The sequence below is a fragment of the Propithecus coquereli genome, unplaced genomic scaffold (genome assembly GCF_000956105.1).
Source record: "Propithecus coquereli isolate 6110/MARCELLA unplaced genomic scaffold, Pcoq_1.0 Scaffold273, whole genome shotgun sequence".
Taxonomy (NCBI): domain Eukaryota; kingdom Metazoa; phylum Chordata; class Mammalia; order Primates; family Indriidae; genus Propithecus; species Propithecus coquereli.
Window position 1 is genome coordinate 526,781 of NW_012148319.1, and position 27,996 is coordinate 554,776.

Consider the following 27,996-nt stretch of genomic DNA (forward strand, 5'->3'; position numbering starts at 1 on the left):
TTCCTCCTATTCTCTTAGTGGCTTGACCTGGGTCAAACGGCAGAGAAAAGGAGAATAAAGAAGGCACCACGTAAAACAAGAAGACCACTGTTTAATAAATATATTTGTTCCTGGGTTCATTATTTTGCTCAAAAAGCTTGCGAGGTGACCAGCGCAGAATGTGGCAGTAAACTGTGCTAATCCCATTTACATTTTCAGAGTGGAGATCCAGGTTTTCAAGTTTGTTATGGGATTTTATGCAAAACAATATGCAAATCCAGAAATTCCTCCTGTTCTCCAGCCTGTGCCCAGGTCACAAACAACTGAGATTGGCGCCGGGCTCGCCGGGATCCCTCGCGGAGGGGGTGACCGAGCGGCGGTGACGGGCCGGGGGAAGGGCTGTCCCGGAGGCGGTCCCAGGGCGGGGCCGGTGACGCGCGGAGTCGGCCGGCTTAGGGGCCGGACCTCAGCCTCTCGCCGCGTCTGGCCGCCGCTGCAGCAGTGGTGGCTTCGCATCTCCAAAAGGGGCCCTTCGACTCCTGGCTGAGCCAGTCGGGCGCTGGGTCGTGGGGCCCCGCACTACTTCCGCTGGTCCCTGAACCGGGGATCCCTTCTCCCCAGAGTTGCGAGCAACTTTCCCCTGTCCCCGGCACTGCGGTGGCTCGGGGACCGTGGCCGCCGCAGGTTGCTGAACCCCGGGCCACGCTCCCCGGCTTTGCGCTCGTTGGTCGCTCCCTCTCTGGGTGCACGCTGGGGGTCCCCGATCTCGGCTCTGCGGGCGAGATGCCCCTGGGACACATCATGAGGCTGGATCTGGAAAAAATCGCCCTGGAGTACATCGTGCCCTGTCTGCACGAGGTCGGCTTCTGCTACCTAGACAACTTCCTGGGCGAGGTGGTGGGCAACTGCGTCCTGGAGCGCGTCAAGCAGCTGCACTGCAACGGGGCCCTGCGGGACGGCCAGCTGGCCGGGCCGCGCGCCGGCGTCTCCAAGCGGCACCTGCGGGGCGACCAGATCACGTGGATCGGGGGCAACGAGGAGGGCTGCGAGGCCATCAGCTTCCTCCTATCCCTCATCGACAGGCTGGTCCTGTACTGCGGGAGCCGGCTGGGCAAATACTACGTCAAGGAGAGATCCAAGGTAGGACGCGCGCGGGCGCCCTGCCGCAGCTGCCGCCCGCGGGGACGCGAGGCATTCGGAGTCCCTTGTATGTCGCCTTCGAAGGGCTGCAAACGAACTTTGGTTTATAACCAAGAAGTCAACCTGGTTTATCTCTCCCCTCTACCTCCCCTCCCTACCCGCCTGCCCCAGCCCCTCTGAGCGAAAGTCCACATTAAGGAGCTCAAAATGTATTATTACGATGACCTTCTGTTGACTTTGAAATAATGACTGGTGGGTGGTAAAAGTAAGACAAGCTGTGGCTGTAGTCCAATTTTAAGACATGGAGGTTCTCAAAGATCCAAACGAGAGAAAGGATGTTAGAAACGTTGTGTATGATCTGTGGTGCACCTGCACACATGGTCTTAAATGCCTACTTTAAAGCCACTTGATACTGCCCTTCTTTGTGGTCAGAAGGGGTCCCTGCAAAAGCACTCATAAGTTCTTGAGGCAGTTGTGATTTTGCAATGTGGCAGTTGGTTTGTGGAATTTGGCAGGTGTGGGAAGGAAGAGTTTGACATGTGAAGGGTAAAACACTTCACTGCTGAGTGCTGCCTTTGACATCTTGGACCCAGGACACTTGTTAGACCATCTACTTGGTCTAACTGAAAATTCTCTCCTGGTGCAGAGCCCTACACAACCTCCTTCCTTTTCCTAACTATCAATTGATAGCAAAATCCACATTAAACAACCATTTAAGTGCACATGAGTCTAGTCAAGCACCTCTGGAAAGAAACTGTGTTTTTGTTCACAAAGCTGGAAGTGACTCCCTGGGTGGTAATTTATCTTGGAAATGTTTACAGGTAGATTTGCAGAAATATGGGAACATGCAGGTACCATGAAGTTAGTGCATGTACATTACTTTGGGATAGCCTTACTCAGTCTTTCCTCAAGTGACAGTCCAGCCAGTTTTCCAGTGGCAATTCTTAGTGATTTGTACCTGTGGTCTGGGCAAAGGGCACTCAGAACTAGGGAAAACATTTCCTGAAACCCGGTGAAGCAAAGCATACTGGCATGAGGACATTCACTTACATAGCACTCTTTGACAACAAATGGAATATTTCTCAGTTTCAGGTTGATCCTGTGGTAAAACAAACCATTGTTGTCTCATTTCTCCACCAAGCTGAGAGGAACACTCTTGATAAAGGGCAGGTGGTAAACATTGAAAACATGTGGACATGAAGGGGTTGACGTGGGTGAGTGGGGTGGGGAGACAGACTGCTGTGCACCTTTCCAGTCAGGAGAACATGAATTGAATACCTGAAAGCATCCTTATTAATGCACACAATAAAGACAATCTTAGAAGAAAATGCTGCTTTCTAAATTTTACTTTGATTTGGGAAAAATTCAATTTTCGCTGAACTCTGCAGAAGATCGCTGTTAAAGTATTTCTTTTCTTTTCTTCTGTTGTTTTGGTGGTGGATTAGAAAGTCATTTGTCTTTTGATTAGTTTGGTTTTTGCACTAAATGACCTTGCTTGTCTCCTGAGCTGGGAGAGTGGGGAGAGTTATCTTCAGTATTGCTGAGGTGTGTGTAGAGTTAACCTGCAGTTTCTTCCAAACTCAGGTGTCAGGAATTTCCCCTCAGTGTTCTGGGAACAGAATTTGCCCTAAGAGAGGTCAGAATCAATTGGTAGAAAGAAGTCACTAACATATTAGAAAGTCAAATATTTTTATTTAGCTTTGACTTAATAGATTGGGGTATGGTTTCAGGCTAGAGTTTAACTCAAATGGAATGAAAAACACTGTGTAAGACAGGGTAAGGAAAAAAAAGATCTGTAGATATGATTCCTCAATTCGGGTTATCTTTTGGGTAGAATAACTTTTCAGCTAACCCTGTCAGAAGGTGACTGTGAATTGAAAAGAGAAAATTCATCCTGTTTCATACCCAGATTTCCAGCTTTATTTTGGCTGGGTTGGCTCTTCATTCCTGCCCTTTAGATAAATCACCTCTAGATTGGAATATTCCCTGGCCAATCAGAACCAAATGCAAACTGGGCTTGCACAAACATTTAGTGTAGTAAATAATTTTTTTTAAAAGTTTGATCTGTTTGTGTAGAAAAGTCTCCTTAGCGATGTCTTGTGGCCTTGGGTCTCTTGTTTGAAGTGCATTGTTAAAGTATTGTAGAAACACATTCCATTCTACATGATTTATATTAGTTCGACCTTAATTTAACCCTTTTTCTTTGTTACTTCACTGTCTTCCCTCAACAGACTCCCTTATTTTGTGTCGCTTCCCAGAGCAGAGATAGACCCATTTTCCTGCTGCATCCTTCAAGCAGATTTTCAATAAAAACCAAATTTTTAAAAGACAGAATGTGTACATCGATTTTAAAATTTATTTGCAAGTTTTTATTAAGGAAATTTTTAAACATATATACAGAGAGGCTAATTAATGAGCTCCCATCACCCAATTTCAACAGTTGCCAATATATAGATTTATTTTAGAACAATTGTTTTTTAGCTACTTTAGATTTTTGGGGGTATGCTTATTCATGCATCCATCCTAATTAAATACTTTTTGTTTTTTGCTGGATTTTGAAAGGTCATTGAATAATATTGCCCTTTATTTCAATGAAGCAATAGCAAAGGCATTCGGAATGAAACTTGAAATTCTGGAAGAGTATAGAAAGAAATGTTAGATGGTCCCTCTCCCTGCCAAAAAAGTTGTTAATGGTCAGAATTTTCTACTTTATCTTTGCTGCAGAAAAATTTAGGGTGATGAAGACCCTCTGGGCAAGTGATTTCCTGTCTTGTACAGCAGAATGGCGCCCCCTAACTTCAATCATGATCATTGCTGCAGATTTATCTGTTAGTCCCTTTTACCTCTATCTGTTACTCCTAGAGGTTTTAGACCATATCCAAGATAAATATTGGTCATAATTTGCTTCTTTTTCTTTGGCTTCCTAGATCTTGAAAATGGGTGTTTTCCAGAGAAAGTGTAATTTATAGAACCAAAAGTGCCTCTGCTCGAAGCAGCTCACTGTAGACTCACTAGTTAATAGTGCTAATAATAACAACTACCTTTTATTGAGGAGTTTGCTCTGTCTGGTACTGTGCTAAGCTCTTTACAAATACTATCTTACTTAACCTTAGGAACCACAATCTTAAACAAATTGAGTGATTAAATAATTTTCCCAAAGTCTCAGCGTCAATGGTAAGAAGCAGTTTATAAATAGGGGTTAGAGGTTTAGGCTTGGAGTTACCAACCTTGTGGCCTTAGACAAGTTGCTTAGTTTTCACCAAGTGTAATATGAGGGAAAATAATCTCTTTAAGCTTTTAGGGGGAAGGGGCATTAAATAAGATAATGTACATAAGGTTCTTAGCAGAATTATGAGATTCATCAACATTAGAAGGCTCCAAGGGAGAGATGTGGGATTCCAACCCAGATCTGTCTGATTCCAGAGTCTGTGTTCTTCCCTATGATGCCCTCCTGCTTTCGTCCTTTCATTTATTCAGCAAGTGTTTGTGGAGTGTTCACTCTGTGTGGGGTACTCCGCAGGGGTGGGAATGCCATGACAAACGAGCTTACCTTCACATATACTTTTGAATTGTAGGATTCTCTAGTTTACACTTGACTAATTCTCAAGCTTAAAACAAAGCAAAAAAAAAAACAAAAAACAAAAAAACAACCCCGCAAAAAAAACCAAAACCAAAAAACCCCAAACATTGAAGTGGGCCAGTTGAGTACATCTGAAGAGGAAATGGAGTGGTGTGCTAGTGTTTTCCTTCTGTTATTTTTAGGAAAAGTATTTATTAACAAGGTTGTTGTGAGGATCCCTGACTGGAGTAGCTCTGGACAGCAGCATTGTAAACAGATCATTCCTCCTCTAGAAACAATACAGAGGAATGATGAAACAACAAAAAGTTTATGAATAAAAAAATGTGTTGCAAGGTGGTGTGTTTATTCCTCTGCTGTTGAGCAATAACAGTTCTGGCCCACTCTTCTCATGGGATGTCAGGAATATCCATTACTTAATGGAGCTTATTATCATGGTTGCAAGCTACTTTAAGCAAAAACAGGATAATGTACTGCAAAGATCAGGGTAGCTCTTGGGACCCTGGTGCAGAAAATACAATCAGGGTTCTCAGAAGACTAGAGCCATGAACAAGGAACCAGAAAGTCCTTAACATCCAGGACAGCTGATGTGTTAGCTCTTTTCTCTGGAGACTTATGGCCTCCATCTTTGCTTCCCTGCTTATGCTGTTAATTTCTTCCCCACCCTTCAATCCGTCTTTTGCTGCTGTTCCACGCACATGGCTCAAGATGGCCGCCTCATAATGGCCCCTTCTACCTAAAGTTTGAGAAGAGCAGAGACTTAAGGAACCCTCCAGAATCCCTGTTTTCATTACCTGGGAAAAAGTCTGATTGTCTCACTTGGCTCAGAGGACCTATCAGCCTTGGTTAGGGGTGGTGGGGGCCTGTAGAATCATATGTCACAACTATGGTGTCCAGGTCCCATGAGAGCTGTAGTTCTTAGAGCACAGCGTTTGAGGACTGGACACCATAAACAGTATCTCTGCAGTTAAAATCTGTGAATAAGGTATTTTAGAGAGAGGAAGCACTGCATTTGAAGCACTGGAACATCTTTCTGTAAGGATGTAAGGGATTCCTATAAAATGCTTGGTATTAAAAATAACTTAGCTCCTGAAGGAAGGAAATTACTCCAAGATAATAATTTATAGAATACCACCCCAGTGACAGTAAAGCAAGTCTCTGCAATGGGTGAGTTTTCATGGCATTCTTCGTCTGTTTTGTTGAATTACACTTGGGAGCAAAGAACGTAGGGGTGTTCATGTTTAATTGATAATTTCTTTTGCTCAATTCTGGACCACTGGCCACTCCACCACAACCTTATCTGATTGCAGCAAAGCAGAAAATCAAGGAATATCTATTTAATTTATTCATTCACAAATCATTCTGTGTTTGCACTGTGGTAAACCTGTAGGCAAAGGGAAGTGGAAAGTGATTAAAAAAACCCACCTGAAGAATGAATCTGAGAGTTGAGTCCAGAGCAATAGTTGTCACCAACTTTGCTTTCTCTTTTTCTAGCTAAAAAGCCCACTTTTACACTCATTAATCGTTGTTTCTCTTTGGGTTTTCTCTAATTTCACTGTTAATTTAAAGTGAAATGACCAAAATAAGTGACCAAAACTATATAGGACTTTAATAATATGGGTTTTTAGAACCAGAGAGATATTAAAAATCATATCTATCCAGTCCCTCAATTATTCAACAGTTAAATTGTTTTTATATTTGGAGAGATGAAATCTTGAGCAGGTCCTTGAGAGGGGGATGGGGGTACATGTTGGGACCGAGAAAAAGGGCTTTAATAGAGAGGCTACACCCCCATGGCTGGGGTTGCTCCAGGAGTCTGGTAGACTGGGGCCCAGGATCGGTAGGTTGATTCAGATGCATCAGCATTTTATTCGGGAATTTTAAATATAATTCTGGCTGAAAATTGATAAACCCCCTTAGGTAGAGTTATGTGGCCTATCTTTACATTTGGCTTTTGGGTGTCATGAATTATTTTTCTTTCTCGCCTTTCTGCTTCAGCTCAAGCAACATTGGTAAATTTTTTTCCTGATTTCTGACTCTGGCTAGAAAAACTTGTAATTTCATAAATAACAAACAAATAGCCTAGCATCTTACAACCCCACTCTGAGAACACACCATGTATGAAAGACTTCCGTTAGCTGGGTGTAGTGGCCTGTGCCTATAGTCCCAGCTACTCAGGAGACTGAGGCAGGAGGGTCTCTTGAGCCCAGTAGTTTGAGGCTGCAGTGAGCCTCAAACTCTGTCTCAAAAAAAAAAAGAAAAAAAAAAAAACTGCACAGAAAAAGACTTCTCTGATGAAGCTTAAAGGTGGGGGTGAAGTTCTACCCAACTCATAATGAGCAGAATTCATCTGAGAAGCATCTATAAGCGCCTGTCCCCATCTTGTGTACTTCAGGGTAAAGCTCAGAAGGCCACACACCTGTGAGCCACATTTGCTCAGTTTGGCAAGACCTCTCTGCTTTTGACTCAACTTTGTGGCCCCAGGTAAATTAAATGACATTTCCACCTGTGCCCATTGAAGACCAAGGCATAACTTGCAGGTTAACCCTAGGGAGAAGGTTATTAATTTTTTGTTAATTGTTATAGCAACAGACTTGATAATTCCTTGGTAGCAGCACTTTGTTGACAAATACTGCTCTAAGAAATAGGTGTCCCTTTTCTCTAGTGTTTGTCAAACGCACATGTTCTGACAGTAATGATAGTTCAGATGTATTCTTCTGGGCATCTGCCAGGGGTGCCCAGCGGGTAACCGAATCCAAAGGCACCGGAATTGTAAATACAACAGACAAATCATTTTATGATGCCAGACTAAAGAATTCAGCTCTGGTAGATTGCCAGGAGCCGTTGATTTGGCTCAGATTCAGAGCCGTGTGTTTGCCAAGCAAGATTAGTTAGCTTGGTTAATTATACATAGAATTTGTACCCCCTTTCTCTTCATTATTTCTATCTTAAACCAATGTGACACTTAACTTTAATTTTGCATCTTCTTTCGATATTGATTTGTGGGTGAGCCTCTGTTCTTGTTTTTGGTGAGCTGGTAGTGACATGTATGTACTTTGCACCCTCAGCCGCAACCAATCCCAGCCTTACAGACCCATGGGTGTGCTGTTGCATACTGCAGCCTTTCAGATCTTGTGCTGGATTCATTCAGCACCTATTTACCGAGTATCCTCCATGTTCGGTACAGTGGCAATACTCCCTTATTAAATCAAGCCGATTTTTTGATTCTTTAGAAGGTACAATGATTAATGTTTCTCAAGTTATGGATAAATGTGCTTTTCTCAAACTAAATACCTTTTTCCTTCCAAAATGAGGCCAAAATACTATTACCATATAAAAATAATTCCAAAACACAAAAAATATCAAAGAATATGATAGTAGTCTTGATTATTTGCCAGTGGGAAGAAGACAAAATGAAAAACTCAATTCCAGGTGTCAGTGACATCTATTCTTGGTTCTAATAAACTTGAAGTTGTTTTGAGACTATCATGATACTATTTTTCTATGTGAGCATTGCTTGGAAGTAGTAAAGATAGACTGTTTTGAACAGTTTGCACATCTTAAGGCGTTTTGTGTTCTCCAGACACAGAGAACAAAGATTTGGCCTGTGCCCCTCCCCCAGCTTCCCTCCCATTTCTACTCATCTGTCCAGTCAAACCTGAGGGACTATTACAAATCTCAGATTTTTTTTTGAAATTCTTTCATATTCATATTGTTTTGCAGGTTAATTTGAGTGATTGGGGTGGATAAACAAAATCCCTTTTAAGCACTTTTTAAATTGAAGACTTAGGCAGGAACATGCAATATTATTGGTCAAAATTTGGCCTATTGTGCTTGTTTAGTTTTGTTTTTTAGGTTCACTGTGGAACCTCAAATTTTGTCCTTTTTTTAAATCTAAATTTTGCTTCCCCTTCTTAGAAATCCTTCAGGAGGGAAGTTTTTTTTTTTTTTTTTTTAAAGTAACTTACTTTAACCATAAATCACCTGCCTTTTGTTTTTGTTCTCTCTATAATCCATTTTATGTGCTTTTGCTAGAATGTAGTTGTTCCAAACCTAACTCAAATCATGCCGTCTCCATGCTTAAAGAACCTAACAAAAAACCAAAAAAGTCAACCAGGTTTTTTCTCTGTTATCTACTACTGTAGGGCAACGTTGTAAACTGAGCAAGGGAAGGCGTTGAAGGCCTGCTAAGTCTGATCCTTTTACACTTAATTTCTAGCCACTGCCTTCCTTCCCTCCGGTCCCTGAAGTGCAGAAGCTGATTTCTGGGGTATAATGAGCTTCCCCGTTGTCTTCCACTCTTTGAAGTCCATCCATCTCTCGTGCCTGTTCTGTTCTCTAGAACTCTGTGGGTGGCTGGATCCAGGCTGCTCCAGCACAGTATTTATTGGGCTGTTTACCTTGCCCCCCATATACTTAGAAATTCCTTGAACACCCAGACTGTTAAGATTTGTATATACTTTTAGTGCCTAGAATAGTCCTTTACAATTCTTAGGTGCTTGTTGACTTAATTTCATCGTCAAAAGGAACTTTGATTTAAATGGATGTCAGGGTGTCAAAAAAGCTATAAATGTTTTGTTAGGAAAAAACACGGGAGGAGGATTTGCAGCCTGGTCTGTAACTTGATGCCAAAGTGTTTAAATATTTTATTAGAGTAGCATGCTATGAGAGACCATCTCAAAGGAGGACCTTAGCTTTGAAATTTTTTTTTTCTCAGTTCCAAAATTCTATGCATCACCCTAGAAAGTACCTGAGTTACTACACCTGGATCCTAGCAACTCATGTGTACAGGTCTGGCTCAGAGAAGCTGGGACCATGAAGCTTAGGGCCCCAGGTTCTGGTCCTAGCTCAGCCCCTGGCAAGCGGTATCGCAGGACCTCAATTTCTGTGTCTTTATGTATGAGTTAGACATTTATTTCAAAATTTTAACTTAAATTTGGTCAGCACCTACTGTTAGGTGCTGAGATGGACATTTCACCTCACTGTGATCTTGGGCTAGTCAGTTCTTTTTTTTTTTTTTTTTGAGATAGAGTCTCACTGTGTTGCCCGGGCTAGAGTGCTGTGGTGTCATCCTAGCTCACAGCAACCTCAAACTCCTGGGCTCAAGCGATCCTCCTGCCCCAGCCTCCCGAGTAGCTGGGACTACAGGCATGCGCCACCATGCCCGGCTAATTTTTTCTATATATTTTTAGTTGTCCAATTAATTTCTTTCTAATTTTAGTAGAGATGGGGTCTCGCTGAGCTCAAACAATCCACCCGCCTTGGCCTCCCAGAGAGCTAGGATTACAGGCGTGAGCCACCGCGCCCGGCCTTAGTCAGTTCTTAGAACCCACTTTCTTCATCTATAACATAGGTACAATAACACTATATACCTACCTCTATGATTATAAGGAATTATTAATAAAATTGAGACTAAATTTCCATCTGAGAAGGAATAGTTGCTTTCAGTTTCTATTATTTGATTCCTAGAGAGAGTAGACTCGCACCAAAGTCAAACCCCAGCACTGACATGACAGAAATCCTCAAAGGCAGAGCCCAACACAAAACAGCAATGCTGGAAAGTTACAATTGGAATGTTTCCTGCCAGCTTTAGGAATGACACTGCAAAGCCTGTGCCAGAAACTACCCTAGGAATTCCTCTCACTTCCTGCTCTACACATCCACTTTCAGTTCCCCAAATCAATTAGTGCAGTTGACTAATTCCTCTTTACCTTTTATCATTTAGGTGAGGCATTGCATAAAAACTCTTGGTTTTGCCAGATAATCGCCGTGCCTCACAGTGGTCCCTGGGCTAGCAGCATCACCGTAACCTGGGAACATGCTGTCAATACAAACCCTTGGGCTTCTCCCCAAACCTACTGAATCAGAAATGCACAAATTCACCAGGTGACAGTCATACATGCTAACGTTTGAGTAAAGTTAATGCATTACGGGGAGACTAAATAGGGATGGGGCTGTCTTCCTACAGTTTCTCTGTTAACAAGAAAATCAGAGTTCAGTTGATCAGACCTGACCTTATTCATTGCTTAAAAACTAAAAAATACAGGCATTTTTAGTTCATTTAGGAACATTTCGAGAATAACCCACTACATGTTAAACACACACATTTATAACTTTTCTATTATTTGTACCAACAAACTTAATCTTCCAGAACTAGAATTGGAGCGAAATTTGGAACTGATTTCCTACTGTTGTGGTGAATGGAGGGGAACATAAATCGTTGCTAATGACTGCAGGATTGCTCCCTTAATGCATCCCACAGCCTTGCAAGGAGCGTGAGCTGAAGGCACCAGGAAAAATGAGAAAGAACCAGTGATTTTGGATGAGCACAAACTGGAAAATAGTGGCTTGCAGAGCAGTAGATTCCCTCAATAATGAGCATCTCTTATGTCTAACTGTGAACACCACACAGAAGCGTAAAGTGGTTTCTGGCCCCCCAGGGTAAGATGTCTATCCAAGGAGGCCTGAGAAAGCTGAGATGTGAGGCTTTTGGGGGAGAAAACTTGACAAACGAGTGGAATCCAGCTTGATTGAATCAAAGAAATGATTAGGTAGAGGGGGGCAGGCGGTTGCCACTTGGGCATGCAGAGCTCTGATTTCCCAGTTTCGGGTTTGAGCCTGTGTTTGCAAAGTGACAAGGATCATCTGGGAATCCTTTGTTGCATTACCTTGGAGTTGAAGGAAGGCAGTTTTATTCATGGTCATTCTAGAAGTAATAGCACCTATTTTCAGATAATTTTTTCCCTGATATTTTCGAAGCAGTGTTTAGTGGTGGAAAGACCATGGGTTTGGAATTCCGGCTCACCTACTTTGTTCTATAGTGTCTAATAAGTTACTTTTTGCCTCTGCCTCTGTTTCCCCATTTGTAAAATGGGGCTTATCTGTCTGTGAGGAGCATGGGTACCATTAAATGAACTACCTCCCCACCCCCCAAACTCAGAGCCAGGCACTCCTTTATTTCTAGTCCTTTTTCTGCTCCCAAAATAGTTTATACATCTCTCTCAGAAGAGCTTTTCACTTTCTACTCCTCTAACAGGTGTTCTGGACCCCACCCCTCCTCTAAGCAACAGTGAGTCTGCCTGTCTCCACTGGGGTTAATGTGGTAGTACAGTCAAGGTGTCTCCTAAGCCTTGTGCCTGAGTAGGAAAATTTTATCTCATCCCTGGGATTCCTTTACCAGGTGTTGCTCTTTTTCTTCACAGGGGAAACACACTTTTATATTTCCTTTTACTTTTTTTTAATTGACCATTTATCTTCTGACTTTGAAATAAGTCTGAAAACTGTGGCTGGTGTTGACCTGAGCTAAGGTCCTGGAGCAGCTGATTTTTCCCACAGAACCTCAGAGAGGGAAGAGCAGCCCTGCCTATGGGCTGGCCCTGGGATACTTGGGCTGTTGACCAATTGAAGGGGAAGCCCACGTGGGCCCTGCTGGGGCTACAGAGGTTTCATGGTGGGCTTGAGGCGGGCCCTGCAGTGGGAATAACCAAAGCAAAGCCAACAGCTTGGATGACTGGTGCTCTGCCGAAAGATTCAGGGTCAATGTCCTTGGTTTCTTGCTTTTAATAACATTCTCCCCTTGGAGCTTGAGTTCGCACACTCATTGTTCATATTTTTGTAACCTTTTTGTATTTTATGATTTTCTATCACCTGAGAGGGTAATAGCAAGTAAAACTGAAGATCTTAGTTCCCTCAACAATGAGGTGGGGATGAATTAGCTAATGTTAGACATGAGGTAAGCTGCGTGGGGAAAGCATAGTTTGGCGATTAAGGCTTCCCACTCTTCACCCACACTGTGCTCGAAAAGCCAAGTTACTGAACCTCCCTGTGCCTCTGTTTCCACACCTGTAAAATGGAGATCATGTTCCTACCTCGTGGGGATGTTATGAACAGTGAAGGAGGTAATATTCGTGAAGAACACAGAACAGTATCAGGCACATAGTAAGCACTATGTGAATGCTTGTTCAGTGAAGACATATGGCTGCTAAACGTCATGAGTTCTAATTCTACACTGACTTGCCGTGTGTCTTTTTTCATTCAGCAGATATATTTTTCTAAGTGCTGAATTGCAAATGTAGGTTTCTCCTGTTTTAAGAATACCACTTCAAGGCATTTGTCATGACATGTTTTGATTGGTAACTACACATTATTCATACATTATCTATTACTAATGTCTTGCCTTACCAATTGTCTTTGAGTTATCATGGCTTCTTTCAAGTATTTTACGATGAATTTCAGCTGAAAATGTGAAGAGAAGCCCTTCTCTTGACAGGAGTGCAGTCAGGAGCTTGCCTTGTCTCTGATATGCACAGAGCATTTATAGAGCCACAGGTGAAGTTTTATTTTTCTGATAAGGCTGTTTTCTCACATCAAAGGAAGTTGAATATTATGTCTTTCTGTAGAAATACGTATGATATCTTCTAGGTCCATAGGGTAATTTCCAGGGTTAATGACTGCTACTGAGAACTTGTGAGCAGTGTGACTCAGGGCACATACTGCTGCACACCTTCCCAGGAACCAGGAACTTAAACAAGACGTGCGTAAGGTGCCACCTGGCTATGTGGGTTCTCGAGAAATGGCAGCTGTTAATATTTGGAGAAAGGCATCAGAAAGGATATGGTTAAATACTTGTCTTAATGTCCTCAACCCCGAGCTGGACTGACTTTTGCTGATTGTATAATTGTGAGGAAGGCCTGTGGAAAACATTTCTCTGGAGCCTGGGGTAGTGAGGGGGAGGGGGAGGGCTCCCCAGTGTCCGCTCCCTGCTCAGGCTCCCTGGCCGTGTGCTCGGGTGTGGGCTGGCTGCCACCCTCACGCAGCGCACGTAGCTCTGTCACTCAGCCATCACCCAGCTGGCTCCGAGCCAGGCCTTCACGGGAAAGGCGGCCTGCCCAAACCCAAACAGCCTGTATTAATATGTCCATGTTGCTGGGCCTGTTTACTGTGCCTAATTGCATGGGCTCTGGCTGAATCCCCTCCAAGGAAAGGAATTAACCACAATTCAGAAAGAAATGACAATAAGTCTCTTAAATTCCTGGCCTCTGAGAGTTTCAGTGGCTTCTTGGGGGAGGGTGATTCAGTTAGAAGTTCATATATGAAGTGCAGGATGCCCAGGTGTAGAATCTTGATCTAGTACACTTAGGCTATACAGGCTTGTGAACCCCTGTAATTTGTGTGCAGACCCTATGTATGCATGTGTGCATATTTCTGGGGGTAGAGGATGGAATCCTGACATCTCTTTAATGTAAAAATCTCGAGGGGCTATCAAACCTGGTAGAACTGTCATCACTGACCCAGGAGAACTACATTGATGCTTCCAGAATCTGGGTAGTTCTTGATGCTTTTTTAGGTGATCCTCAAGCTAGGGCCAAGTTCACCTGAGGACAGGTTTTAAAGTAAAGATTGTAGAAGATTGTAGAAGATTGTAAATTCTCTGCCCTCAAAGCATGTGCTCTCTCCTGACCAGGAAGGGTGGGCAGATCCACTTCATTAAAGCAACTGAAAGTCAGTTATAGCTTCTTGCTTTTTATTTTCAGAAGTACTGAAGTTCCTACATTATTGCCAAATTCAGATATAGATGCAGTGTGATTATTGCTCTACGTTTGAAGGTGAGGTTATGTGTAGCGGTGTTCTGGGTACGTAGGTTCACGAGAGGATTTATTTTTAGTGCAGATTTAGGGCAAATGAGAAAGGCAGAAGTAGTTTTTATTGTAGAAATAGAGTAGTAAAAAACATTTTCATGAATCATTTGGGGTTCATTGAAAGGATTACTTACCTGACAGATACTTGACTGTCTGGCATTCCGAATCATCTGAGCTGTCTTGTCAGATGTTGCAACTTTGGGAAGGGGAATGTGGTAGCTCGTGTTGTTGCTCACCAAGAGCATATTTCTATTTCCCCCTCATTTTATTACATCAATCTCTAACCAGAGGCACTAGAAAGCAGGAAATAGCTAGGTTTGCTCTTAACCAACAACAGAGATAACAAGCAAGATGCCAAGATAACTAATGACAGTTTGAGCAAAGTTTCCTGCTTTTTCTCTGAAGTGCTTACATTATCTACAACTAATTTCTTTATACCAATCTAGGTGAAGTTAGAATGAATGTATGAAAATTCTAAAGCACTTTTAAAGCTTACAAGTTAGCGCTGTTTCATCATCACATTGAGACTTTACTTTTTTGTTCAATTTCATAAAAAGAGTGGGACCAACTAACTGGCAGCAAGTGTGAACTTCACGTCAGTGACATTTCTTGAAACTTGGAGAAAGCTTTGCATAGTTGCCATCATCTTGTAGAGAGGCCTTGTGAACATTGTACTGTAGGAATTTAAGTGACAACAGTGGATCCCCAGGTATCCTTGAAGGGGAGATGACAAAAGGCTAAAGCAATAGTTCCAGTTGACTTTTCATGTCCTCTGGATTTAAGGTACAAAGGATTTTTGGAGTTCTTTTCTCTCCTTTTCAGAGCCAATTGGAAAACAATGGAATTTGACATTTTGGCTTAATTTATCTTTAGTTGTTTTTTTTTTGTTTGTTTGTTTTTAACCAAAACTTGCAAAGACCACGCATCTTCCAGTTTTTTTCTCACTCCGGCATTTCCTGCAGTATGCCTACACATAGCAGTTTGGATACCTGAAGGTATTTTATTTTTCTTTTTAGGTAGGAGAATTTCAGTTTCAGAACTGCTTCCAGCACATATAGTGCCTTTTTTCCGGTCACTAATCCCTCTCCCCTGCCCAGATGAATTACCAAATGGGGCCCCTATCTCAACAGGGTGCCTTTGCAGAGGCAGGACACAAAGTATACAACCAGGGGGCTGGTCCACATTCACTGTGTTAAAATATGTGTTGAACACAAATCACTCAGATAAATGACCCTGGAAGTATAGCCTTCAGCTTCTCTACCCACAGCTGACTGAAAACATTGGCATGTTTGTCACCTAGACTGTTGTCACTGGAATATAAATGAGACCCATTTCTGGCCAGAAAACTTCAGCTATTGCATTCTGTACTATATGATGAGTAGCTTGGCTGTTTTTCCAAGCTAAGGTAGGTGCGTGGTCTCATGTATTTCTTCCTAACTCTTTGCACATCTGATTGACTGTGTAGTTGTGCCAGAAGGGGGAGAAGGGAAGGACATGGGTGTAGGACTTGAGGAGGGAGGTGTGAGGAGGCATGTGGAATGTGGATGGCCCTTACACATGCGGCTTTGTCTTTGGACAGGAAGTGTCTGAGCCTGGTGAAGAGAAATGGGGAAGGTCTCCCCTTCAGGAACTATCTCAAAGTAGCTTGACTTCTTGGGAGACCTCAGTGTTCTCAAAGTACAAATTGATATATATTTTTCTGTGGCCCTGATTAAAAAGTTGGGATCAATGATATTTTGGAGAGTTGATGTGAAAATCTGATTGCCTGCTACTCTCATAGCATCTGAAGATTTGCCCTCATTGAAAATGACGGCAAATCCCCTGGTGTAGGTGGCATAGCACACGCTCCAGAGTTCTGACACATGTATACTTGATTGGCTTCAATCATTTATGTTACTGCCAAGTGTCAAAAGTTATTTTAGTTTTCCAACCCTGGATTGGAAACTACAAAGCACTTTAAGTGGAATTGGATCCCTGAAGGAGAGATGTTCTATAAGCCTCAGTTGAGGGAAAGACAGACATGCCACATTATCAACTTTAAAAATAGCTAACATTTATTAAGCACTTAGTGTGTATCAGGCCGTGCACTAAGCATTTACATAGATTATCCCCTTCAGTCCTCATGAACCCATTTTACAAATGAGCAAACCAAAGTGTAAAGTAGTTAAGTGCAGATTATCCTGTACTCAGGTTGCATTTTATTCAAAATATGCTCTGTCTGAGACCATTCTTAATTCGAAACAAATCCTTACAAAGGTTGGCTGGTATTTCTGCTTAGCAGCTAGAGGGGATCTAGCATTTGTCAGTAGATCAAAGTACCAGTGTAGAGGTCATTCAACCAGATAGTTTTGAAGTTGTGCTATTCTTGATAGATTTTAAAAAATAGATTTTCACTTATTGCAAATTTTGCATATAAAGCGAGATTTGATTAATATTTTTATTTGCTGAGTTAAAATTTGCATAAAATGCCACTTTATTATAACTTGTTCACGATCAAGTCATACTATCAAATCTGACTCCAAAGTCATGAACAATGTAAAATACATGTTGTGACTGTTACTAGAGAAGGGGTAAGTCTAAGCTTTCTTACCTATGCTAAGAAAAATCATCATCGTCGCTGAGTGGACAATGGAGGTTGCTGATGCCACTGTTTTGAGATGTTTTTTACACGCAATCAAGCTGTGGCTGATTGCGTTCAAGAGCTTTCTGTTTAGGCATTGGAAAGGAAATCCTAGACTTTTATTTTAAAACTTTACCTGTGGACTTGATAAGGCACGATTTTTATGAAGTCAGTTTACTGATAACTATAACAGAACCTCTGTTTTCTTTTCTACCTGTGGCATTTGGGGAGCAGATTTTTATACTGGGATTTGACTGTTATAGTTCTATATATCTGTGTACATCTTCAAAGAATACATACATATTTCCTGCCTGAACGTGGCTGCATAGATGTCTAGAGCACATACACTGGTCTAGAGCCATCCCAGGATCGCTGGGTTCACCCCTCTGCTCATTTCCTATTGCAAGAGAGCCACGGAGAGGCCTCTGGCAGTGAGGGATGTGTGTGGGGGGGTCACTACGGGGTCAGGGAATGGTGAAAATGCAGGGGATATTTGGATTTATCTGCATCTCCAAGAATAGAACTATAGAACTATACTGTATTTGCTATCGTAGATGACACTATTGTGTTTTTCGACTTCTATAAATTTCAGATACTAGTCAGGAAGTTTTAGTAAACCAACAGCCTATAATAAAAAAGACAGCCTCCTGATATGTGTCAGTGTTATTGCTTGGCGTGTTTGTTATATGATCATTAAAGTCCTCTGGCCCTGTTTCTCTAACAATAGAGCATTGAAGTGTTCTCCTCTGTGACACAGTCTAAATCCCTTCCCAGGCTTGATGAGGTTTAGATAGCAACTCAGTTGAACTGATCAGTTTCCGGAGCTTGTTACTGCCCCGTGCACAAATTGGCACAGAAGTGAATGGCTAGTTATTGAAGTGAGGCTTGCTTCTCAGTGCATCCTTGGCCTCTTGGTTTTAGACCCTGTGGAAGACCAGCAAATAGTTGGGAATGTGCCCAAGCCAAGACCCATCTCCTGTGGCACTCCTCCAGCAAACACACTGATAAAATTGGCCCAGCGTAGTTTCAACAGGCCCACTGAGGCTCGCAATAATTTCCTTCCATTGTTTCAGACGTGATGCACGCGGCTTCTGGAACTAGGAGAGAGGGCGAATATTCACTCTGGCAGGAAAAATTATCTCTGTTTCTCTCCCTTAAGCAATCAGGTACTTTGCTGACACTCAGGGGTTTTGTTCTAATAGTCAAGTCCTCTGGAATTGGCTCTTTCTCTATGTGTGTGTTTTATAGATGGAGCATTTAGTAGAGGATGTACTTTTGTGAGTTTGTATCTATATTTTGTTCAATATTTTAATCTGTGCTGAACTCTGAGGCAGAGGGACACTTCATAATGCCCTGAAGAACTCTGTTGTATTTTCTGAGGTTGATGCTTAGATCAAATTTTAGATGTTTTTGGACCTTTGGAGGCTGTGTAGGCCAAACCCCTCTTTGTAGGAAAGAAACTGATCCTGGGACCACGCAATTAGTTGCAGAGTGAACTAGATGGCAGGCATCCAGATCACTGACCTTTTCCTTAGAGTAGAGCTGTTTAAGAATATAAGATTATAGCATTGATGGAGGACTTTTTCTTTTCAGACACACAGTAGGGGTTGGGGGGGAGGGAGAGGCTGAGATGGTAGGAAATATAGCCTGTAATTGTTTGTGGCTTAAGTGACTTTCATTATTGGCTCAGTGGTGGCTCTTATAATCCTAATAGCTGCTTCCAGGGATGGGTAATTCCCTAGTCATTATAGGTGACTTCATTTATCTCTTTTTCTCCAGCTAGGCCCATCATTTCTGTCTGCCACCAATCACCTTTCCCTAAGCCATCCTTTGCTTGGTGGGACCATCATTTGTTAAATCTTTATTACGGTCACCTCAAAATTTCACTTTCTGAAAGATGTTCACGTTAACAGCCTAACTTCAGCTCTAAGGATGACATTGCAGTGACATTTTTGATGTTCAAAGGCAGGTTATGGGGATTGCTAGCTGCATGAGGATATAAAGTGTGAGAGAGATGATGATTTAAGCTTTAAAATCATTAAAGCCACGTTACCATTCAGCCGTATTGTTCTAGTATGCAGTGTGAGATGCCCAGTTCCATGTTTTCATGCTACCATTGGAAGTGACTTGGCAGCCACATTGAAGCTGCTTCATTGAACCACTAGCGCATGAGTTTGGGGCTCTACCCAGCTGGTCATTTTACCAGTGAAGCAACCCTGCCATTTATCAGGGAATGTATGGCCTGGATCCCTGCATGTACCCTGCATGTATGTTTGAAGATAGGTTTTTAAAATGAAAGAAATAGCTATTGATCTAAGTAGAATGTGAATTTACTCTTTAGAGAAAGTGTCATTCACTAATTCACTGATTTATTCATCAGATTTTAAATGGACACCTTCTATGTATCAGGCACTGTCCTAGGTGCTAAGAAAATATCTGAAAAGAACAGGGGAAAAAATCCTGTTCTCATCTTACATTGCCAGTTCCACTATCTTCCCTGCACATATTGTATCCCTATAGAAATATATATATATTTTGAGGTAGGGTCTCACACTGTCACCCAGACTGATGTGCTGTGGCTTGGTCATAGCTCACTGTAACTTTCAACTCCTGGTCTCAAGTGATCCTCCTGCCTCAGCCTCCCAAAATACTGAGATTACAGGCATGAGCCACCATACCTTGTTGTATAAAAGTATTTTTTAAAATATGGCAGTGTCCTGTGAAGAAGAGAACTGGCTTTTTGTACTTTGCCTTTTTTTCCTACTCTCTGTTATAATTTTTCAATGGAAAAATTAGAAGTTTGTTATTCTCTAATAGTAATTTTCAGTAGGATTTTTGTTATGGCTTTTGGCTTTTTTCCTTCACCTGGTTGATATAGGTAGGACTTAGATAAAGAAAGAGAACTTGAGATTATCACCTAATTTGATAATCATCAGGTAAGAAGAGGACAAGCATTAAGAAACCCCTGTTAAGGCCGGGCGTGGTGGCTCATGCCTGTAATCCTAGCACTCTGGGAGGCCAAGGTGGGCAGATTGCTTGAGCTCAGGAGTTTGAGACCAGCCTGAGCAAGAGCGAGACCCTGTCTCTACTAAAAATGGAAAGAAATTAGCCAAACAACTAAAAATAGAAAAAATTAGCAGGGCATGATGGCGTGTGCCTGTGGTCTCAGCTACTCGGGAGGCTGAGGCAGGAGGATCGCTTGAGCCCAGGAGTTTGAGGTTGCTGTGAGCTATGATGATACTCTAGCCAGGCAACAGAGTGAGACCCTGTCTTAAAAAAAAAAAGAAAAAAGAAAGAAACACATGTTAAGATATGCCTGCGGGTCTTTCCTTGAAAGAGATCTCCTGGTGTTGTCTGTGTTAACAGGTTAGGGTGCAGCTTCCTATTGGTCCTTTTCTCTTCCTTCTATCCTAAGCATTTTGTGGAATAAGCATGACCTTTTCCTCCTTTGTGATTGGTTCTGTCTCTTTGTAAATACAAGTATCTTTAGCCATTGTTCTCAAACAGCATATGTGATTCAGTGATTCAGGGGCTCTTACTAAACAGACACAGTCCCTAAGCTCCACACCTAGTGATTCTGATTTTAGGGGTCTGGGATGGTAACCCAGAAACTGGTTTTTCAAAAAGGAGTATTGAAGAAAGGCCGGGCCTGCTAATGATGACGTAGAGATGGGTTACTTTAAGGAAGACTGTCTAAAATGTTCTAGAACTATGGGAATATTGTTGAACTAGTTTCCACAGGGCTGAGCCATAAAGTATGACCTGGCTGTTAATCTTACACACTGAAGAGTCCAAATTTATGTACTATATATGTAATTAAGAAGCCAGTAGCCACCTATAAATGTCACATAGCACCCAAGGAGACTGTGTTATTTGTCTGTTCACCAATGGGAGGAGGAGATTGTCATAGCTTTGTTAACCAGCTTTCTCGGATTTCTCCGTAGGCAATGGTGGCTTGCTATCCAGGAAATGGAACAGGTTATGTTCGCCATGTGGACAACCCCAACGGTGATGGCCGCTGCATCACCTGCATCTACTATCTGAACAAGAATTGGGATGCCAAGGTACTTTGGAACAATGGGAGTAGAGTGAAGGTTCGAAACTATAGGAAAAGAATTCAGATAACTTAGAAGAGAGTTCTGAGTTCGTAATAGCCCCATCTCCCACTGATGAATCTCCTCTGTTTCATATTTTCCTCCTCCTCCCCTCTGTCAAATTAGCGCTAAAGTTGATGACATGAAAATAATGGATATGAAGTTAATTTGGGGGGGTAAGGTGATTATTAAGGTGTGGGAAGGGTGGTTGATGAAGGAAAGGTAATTCAATATTAGGATTAGGAATCAAATTTTTTCATCTAATTCAGAGCTGATGTGGCTCTCAACACAGAATAGGATTTACACTTTTCCCCTTCCAGTAGCAACACTGAGAAAATGTAACAAAAATAGAACTGTGGATATAAAATCATCCCCAAGACAGATTTCCCACACAATCTTCTCTCTTGGGGTGATATGTCTCATTGATGGCTGCTTGCCACGGTTTACTATGGTTTGTGAATGCCAAAGGCTTTGTGGCTGATTTTTTTATTATAGAACATATAGATAGAGATATGAAGTCTGGTTCCATGCTTACAAACATTTGTCTGGACTTTGTTTGCTTTCTGAAAGTTAAGAATGATTTAGGAGTCTGGGAAGTCACAGAACTTTTCAAGCTTATTTAGCTTTTGAACCTTCTGCATCTCCATTTCAAGTTCATTAGGGCCAACACTGGCTGTCATTAAGCAATAATATTTTATCTGGGGTCAGAAAAAAAGAAACCTAGGAAACCAGTGAATCAGGGAAAAAACTTGTCTCTTTTCCCTACTTGGTAGCATGACTTGGAATACATCCATGAGGTCTCCTTTAGATTCTTTCAAAGTGCTGTTATAAGCAAGAGAGTAAAGTTATCAGCTTGAAAATAATAAATTGCAAGGTATGAAATCATTCAACAAATATTTGAGTTCCTGCTGGTGTCAGGCATTGTGCTATGGGGAAACATGGATGTGTGAGGTCTAAATATGGTTATCTAGTAGGAAAGATTAGTTATACATGTAAAAAAATAATGCAAGGAAGAGAGTAATATACGTCCTAAGAGGTGCAGATAAGGTGGTCTGAGAGTTCAGAAAAAAGAGATATAATTTCCAACTAACGAGGTCAGATAGCAGCGAAGGGAGTTCTGAAGAAAGCTGTAAATTCTAATTGAAGCGAAAGTTATGTGTGATGATAATCTTAGGAAGTTGTTAATGTTAGACAGAACCATATAAAATTGCTGGGGTTTTTTTGTAGGTCAAAACCAGCCAAATACTGGCAATTCTGTATGATTCAGTCTAACGGTGCTCTATCTGTGTCCATGGGCTTCATGATTGTGGGGGCTGGGGATCTTTTTTGGTATGAGGTGAATAAGGAGATGTCTTTAGCCAAGTTTGAAATAAAATTTGGTACAAAGTATAAGATCAAAGTAAAAATTTGGGGGTAACATATGCTTGGAGTGGAGCTTAGAAGATGGCATTGTTTCTAGATGGGGCTGAAATATCACTGTGGTAAACTCTATGTGAGGCCAGGAAATAATCTATCCTTATTTGTGGCCCTCAGCTACATGGTGGGATCCTGAGGATATTTCCAGAAGGGAAATCATTCGTAGCAGACGTGGAGCCCATTTTTGACAGACTCCTGTTCTTCTGGTCAGATCGCAGGAACCCACATGAAGTCCAGCCTTCCTATGCGACCAGGTAACAGCCGGGGCTCATCGTACAAACCCCAGTTCCCAGAGAACTCTCTGAACTCGTGTCCTGTGCATATGGGGGACTGACTGCACCCCAAAGCTGAGAGCAAACCTGTTGGGAGTTGATAAAAATTAAAGGGGAAACTTTGGATTCTTTAGTATACAAAACCTAACTTCGGTTTGAAATGACTCTTAATAAATTGTTCTCTGTTAGGTGAGCATATTGGATTCCAAATGTTTCAGAGTGTTTTTCTCTTTTCTCCTTTCATTCCCCACCCTCTTAACTCCTCCTGCCTTTTTAAAAAATCTAATTTTGATCTACCCCTAGAGACTGTTGGCTATCACATATCAGGAATTTTGTCTGGTTACTTTGGATGAGTTTACAAGTTGCCAACTGCAAGCAGAGGAAGAACTTTGAAAAAAGAAAGAGTGATTTGTGTGGACTTTTCTTCCTTTTTTACCCTTTCGTTAGCCTGAAATTGACTTGGGCTCAGTGTATCTGGGTCCCAACAATCGCAAACAATCTTTTCTGTAGTGTGTGCATGTGAAGATTTTCAGAATAACCGAATAATTTGGTATTGTTTAGTGTCAACCTAGAATTTTTTTTTTTTTTTTTTTGGCAACAAAGTCTTGCTCTGTTGCCCAGGCTGGAGTACAGTGGTGCCCTCATGGTTCACTGCAACCTTGAACTTCCAGGCCCAAGCTATCCTCCTGCCTCAGCCCCCTGAATAGCTGGAACTACAGGCTCACTACTTTGGATGGGTAATTTTTTTCTACTTTTTATAGAGACGGGATCTTGCTATGTTGCCCAGGCTGGTCTTGAACTCCTGGCCTCAAGTGAGCCTTCTGCCTCGGCCTTCCAAAGGGCTGTGATTATAGCTGTGAGCCACTGTGCCCAGACAATCTAGAAATTCTTTTTTTTTTTTTGAGACAGAGTCTTACTCTGTTGCCTGGAGTAGAGTGCCGTGGCGTCAGCCTAGCTCACAGCAACCTCAAACTCCTGGGCTTGAGCACTCCTACTGCCTCAGCCTCCTGACTAGCTGGGACTACAGACATGCACCACCATGCCCGGCTAATTTTTTCTATATAGATTTTTAGTTGTCCAAATAATTTCTTTCTATTTTTTTTAGTAGAGATGAGGTCTCGCTCTTGCTCAGGCTGGTCCCGAACTCCTGACCTTGAGCGATCCACCTGCCTCGGCCTCCCAGAGTGCTAGGATTACAGGCGTGAGCCACCGCGCCCGGCCAATCTAGAAATTCTTGATAAAAATTTTAATTCCTGATTCTGCTTTGGATTTACCTTTGTCTATGGCCAAAGCTGCACAGTAGGCAGTATCAGTGTGCTGTGGGTGCAGCTTGTGTTGGGAATAGCACTGGCGGGCAGGAAGAGAGTTTTGGTAGGATGATGACTAAACCTTGACAAGTCTAATTAAATTAAAACCACATGTGTCCCCCTCCAGAAATCATAGATCTGAGCCACAAACAAAGTCATATATTAACTGCCAACTGGAATGTGTTCTAGATAAGTAGGTAAATAATTCTACCACCAAAGTCTGCTTGTGACTTTTTTCATGGGGTACAATAATTGGACCCTGTCATTTGTGACAGAATTCTCTGGTTATTCCCCAGTCCCTGGGTGGCTGACTTCACAGGGAAAACATTAGCAAATGTTGATGGGAAGCCCGTGAAAAAAATCAGTGTTATGGAAATTCCAGTATCTAATAATAATTATAAAATGAAACTTTAAAGAAATCCAAGCATTTTTTGTTCCCATTACAGTCTATCCCATGGACAGGATAAAGCAAATTAGTGGGAATGCAGTAAAAAGCCTGAGGGCATTATTATTCAATTACATCTTTGCCTCAATGTCCAAAACTAAAGAAAGCCAGCCAAGAGTTTTAAATCTACTGTGATTTAAATAACTTATTCTTAAAAGCTTCATGAAACTGTCACCTCTGCTTCTTTGTGCTCCCCTCACCAACTTGAATGCCCCAGAGTGACTTCCTTCTAGTCCTTTCTGTATAGGTCACCTTTACCTGTTGCATTATGTGTTTAATCACCTGTCTCCCCTGCTTGAGCCTGAGATCCTTGAGAAGGATGAAGATTTGTTCCTAGGATCATTTGAATTCCCAATACCCAGGGTAGTGTCTGGCACATACCTGGAACTTCTTATGTGTTTAATACAGTTAAACAAAATTAAAAGCAGAGAAATTAACTTTAAATGAAAATGGGGTAGACTTTTAATAAGAGGGAAAACTTTAAATGTTGGTCTTACAAATGACTTTAGTGTGAGATTTATAGGAAGTTTGGTTTTTTAGTAGTATTATTAAACCTCTTTTCTTATACCTGCTTATCTTTTACAGATATGCTATGACTGTTTGGTACTTTGATGCTGAAGAAAGGGCAGAAGCCAAAAAGAAATTCAGGAATTTAACTAGTATGTTTGATAATTTTCTGTGACTTTTAATCAAGTCAATCCTTGATTTTTATTCAATTTTACATATTTTCTAATATACTCTGTCCAGTCTTGGTTATGGCTTAGCTTTTCCTATATAATGATATCTTCATGGGTTTAATGCTGAAAGCTTGGCCTTATGTTTCTTAGAAAAATCAGAAAAAAATGCAAGGGGCAGCCCTGAAGAATGCCCACTGATTGTGTGTTGCTTTATGATAGATGGGAAATAATTAACTTTTTATCATTAATGTTAACCAGTCAAACGTAATAGTTTGCCCACGATTTTGGCACATTGCAAAGGAAATACAATGGAACCCAGTTCCAATGGCTAATTTATTATAACTTGGGTGAGACTGTGACTCTCAATATAAAAGCAGGGTTCATGTAATATAAACTGAATATGACTCAACACCATTCCTGTTCCTTCCAATTAGTATTATAAGGCAGCATTTCCCAGAATACATCACATTAAAATATTAATCCTGCCAAGTTGGTTATGAAAAGGTAAATTCCTTATCCCAAAAGTGTGGGAAATATCGCGTACTGTATCCCTGTCTTGAAGAGTCGCAGTGCTCATTGGCATATCAAATTAAGGTTCTAAGAGATCCTCTTGTTGCCTAACTCATAACCCATTTGGACTGTATACCTATCAAACACCAAAGAAAACACCTTTTGAAAAGCTCTACCAGGAGGCTTTACTTTGTTGTATAAGATGGGAAGTATTTACTAGAGATTTTTTTGTGACATTTGTGACTTAAAACTCATCAGATCTGACTCCCTACCCTCTTTCTTCTCTTTTCTGTCCCCACCCCAGGGAAAACTGAATCTGCCCTCACTGAAGATTGACCGTGCTCTGAAATTCGCTGGCCTTGTTCATTTTAGTAACAGTTCCTGAATTTGCTTTAACAGTTGAGATCCAAAGATGGCCTCTTCAGTGACGACAAACTCCCCCTACTGCTTGCATCGTTCACATCCCTGTCTTACGTGTGGTACTTCATGTTTTCTTGCCAAGACTGCTTTGACCTGCAGATGCTCTCTTTGCCAGATGAACTTATTTGCTCACTCCAGAAATTCCTGCAGACATCCTAGTTGGCCAGCACTTTAACTGATAGATTCGGTAATACTGGCTATCAAGACAAGAGCCTAGGAGCACAGGCGAGGGGACGAATCTTACTTGCACTTTATGTGTACTTCCTGATTTGAAAGGAGGAGGTTTGCAAAGAAAAGAGAAAATGGTGGCAGATTGAGAGGCATCGTGGAAGCCTTAACAACAGAAAACAGAAATTTATGTCATCAAAACAATTTCCAGATGTTCTTAATCCAGGGCTGTTGGGGTTTCTGGAGAATTATCACAACCTAATGACATTATTACCTCTAAAAAGGGCTGCTGTCATAGTGATCGATTTATAAGTATCTCGTGGGGCGGACACTCCTTTTTCCCAGTCCTGCAACCTGGATTTTCTGCCTCTGCCCCATTTTGCTGACAATAATGACTTTCTCAACAAAGATGACAACACCATTTATTCTCTATTTTCCTTTCTTACCTGGAGAACCTAATTCCCCAGAAGCTAAAGCTAGACATTAGTTGTTTCGGTGCTTTGTTGGAATGGAATTTGAATTTAAATCAAAGGAACAAAATCTACCTGGTAGTTTAGTGTCAGCCTCTGATAACAGTGTGGAAAGAGCTAGGTTTACTGATATACAATAAACGTGTGCATCTTACGCAATTTGAGAGAGGAGATGGAGTTGGAAATGTGGGTATTGCTGTTTTTTGGTTTTTTTTTTTTTAGTTTTCTTTTTTAATGAACCCACCCTTCTTCTTTAACAAAATAAAAAAGAATAGGGTGCTGTATTTTAAAAAGGAAATGGAAATTAAAAAATCTCAAAAAGCTGTTTCAGTTCTTCCACGTTGTCTGTCCCTAGCAGCCTTTCTCCAGCTGACTTGACTCTTCAGAGCCACTGTGGGTGGCAGTCTGACCAGAATCGTGGAATTGTAGAACTGTGGAAGGTCCTACTACCGCACTCTCCTGCTGCAGTACGCAGGGATTCCACTGCTTCAAGAACTCTGTATTAAAGCACCTATTTTATGAAAGTTACCCCCCCTAGTTTTCAGTTCTACTTTCGTGTTTTTAAATCCCTTTGATTTCTTGCTTGAAAATCCCAGAAACATTAAAGAGCCAGAAATACGTTCTTTTGTTATGTGTGGAGATATATAAAGAGAGAGAGACTTTCCAAGATAGAAGTTTAATTTTTTCTCTTCTGGTTTTGGAAAATTTCCAGATAAAAGTTGTCGTTCATTCTCACAACTGCTCTATTTTGTTGTATCATAGTACTTATCACCTTCTAACTTACTATGTAATTTACTTATTTATTATTATGTTTATTGTCTTGTATCCTTCCTCTAGAGTGTAAGCACAATGAAGACAGGGACTTTGTATGTTTTTAATCAATGCAATATATTCCCAGCGCCTAAAATAGTGCCTGGCACATAGTAAGGGCTCAGTAAATACTTTTTGAATAAACTCGATCTCCTATGTTAGCATTCTCATGGTTTGATTCATTTCCTCTGTGTTTGGCAGGAAAGGCTTGCTGTAATTTTTACACACATCTTTCTAACATTGTTGACTTATAAATTTAGGCTAAGAGTTTTAGAAAGCTTTGGTCATAGTGTCATTTTATCTTTGTTTACCTATGAATAGATCATTCACTGACCACTATGAATCTGAAATTTGAACAAACAATATTTCTGCCCTTCTGTATCCTGGGACCATAGCAGTAAAGTAAGAGTAACTTCAGATAGGACAGAGTACATTCCTCCTTTGGAACATTTT

General features: G+C 41.5%; 1 protein-coding gene across 1 annotated transcript; it reads left to right on the forward strand.

Moving 5' to 3' along the window:
- Positions 1 to 453: 453 nt before the first annotated feature.
- Positions 454 to 27,711, forward strand: EGLN3 (egl-9 family hypoxia-inducible factor 3). Its single transcript, XM_012647899.1, has 5 exons — positions 454 to 1,119; positions 20,899 to 21,018; positions 22,582 to 22,718; positions 25,074 to 25,147; positions 25,980 to 27,711. Exons 1-5 carry the CDS (start codon positions 763 to 765, stop codon positions 26,009 to 26,011), a joined length of 720 nt encoding a protein of 239 aa, XP_012503353.1. The 5' UTR covers positions 454 to 762; the 3' UTR covers positions 26,012 to 27,711.
- The last annotated feature ends 285 nt before the right edge of the window (positions 27,712 to 27,996 follow it).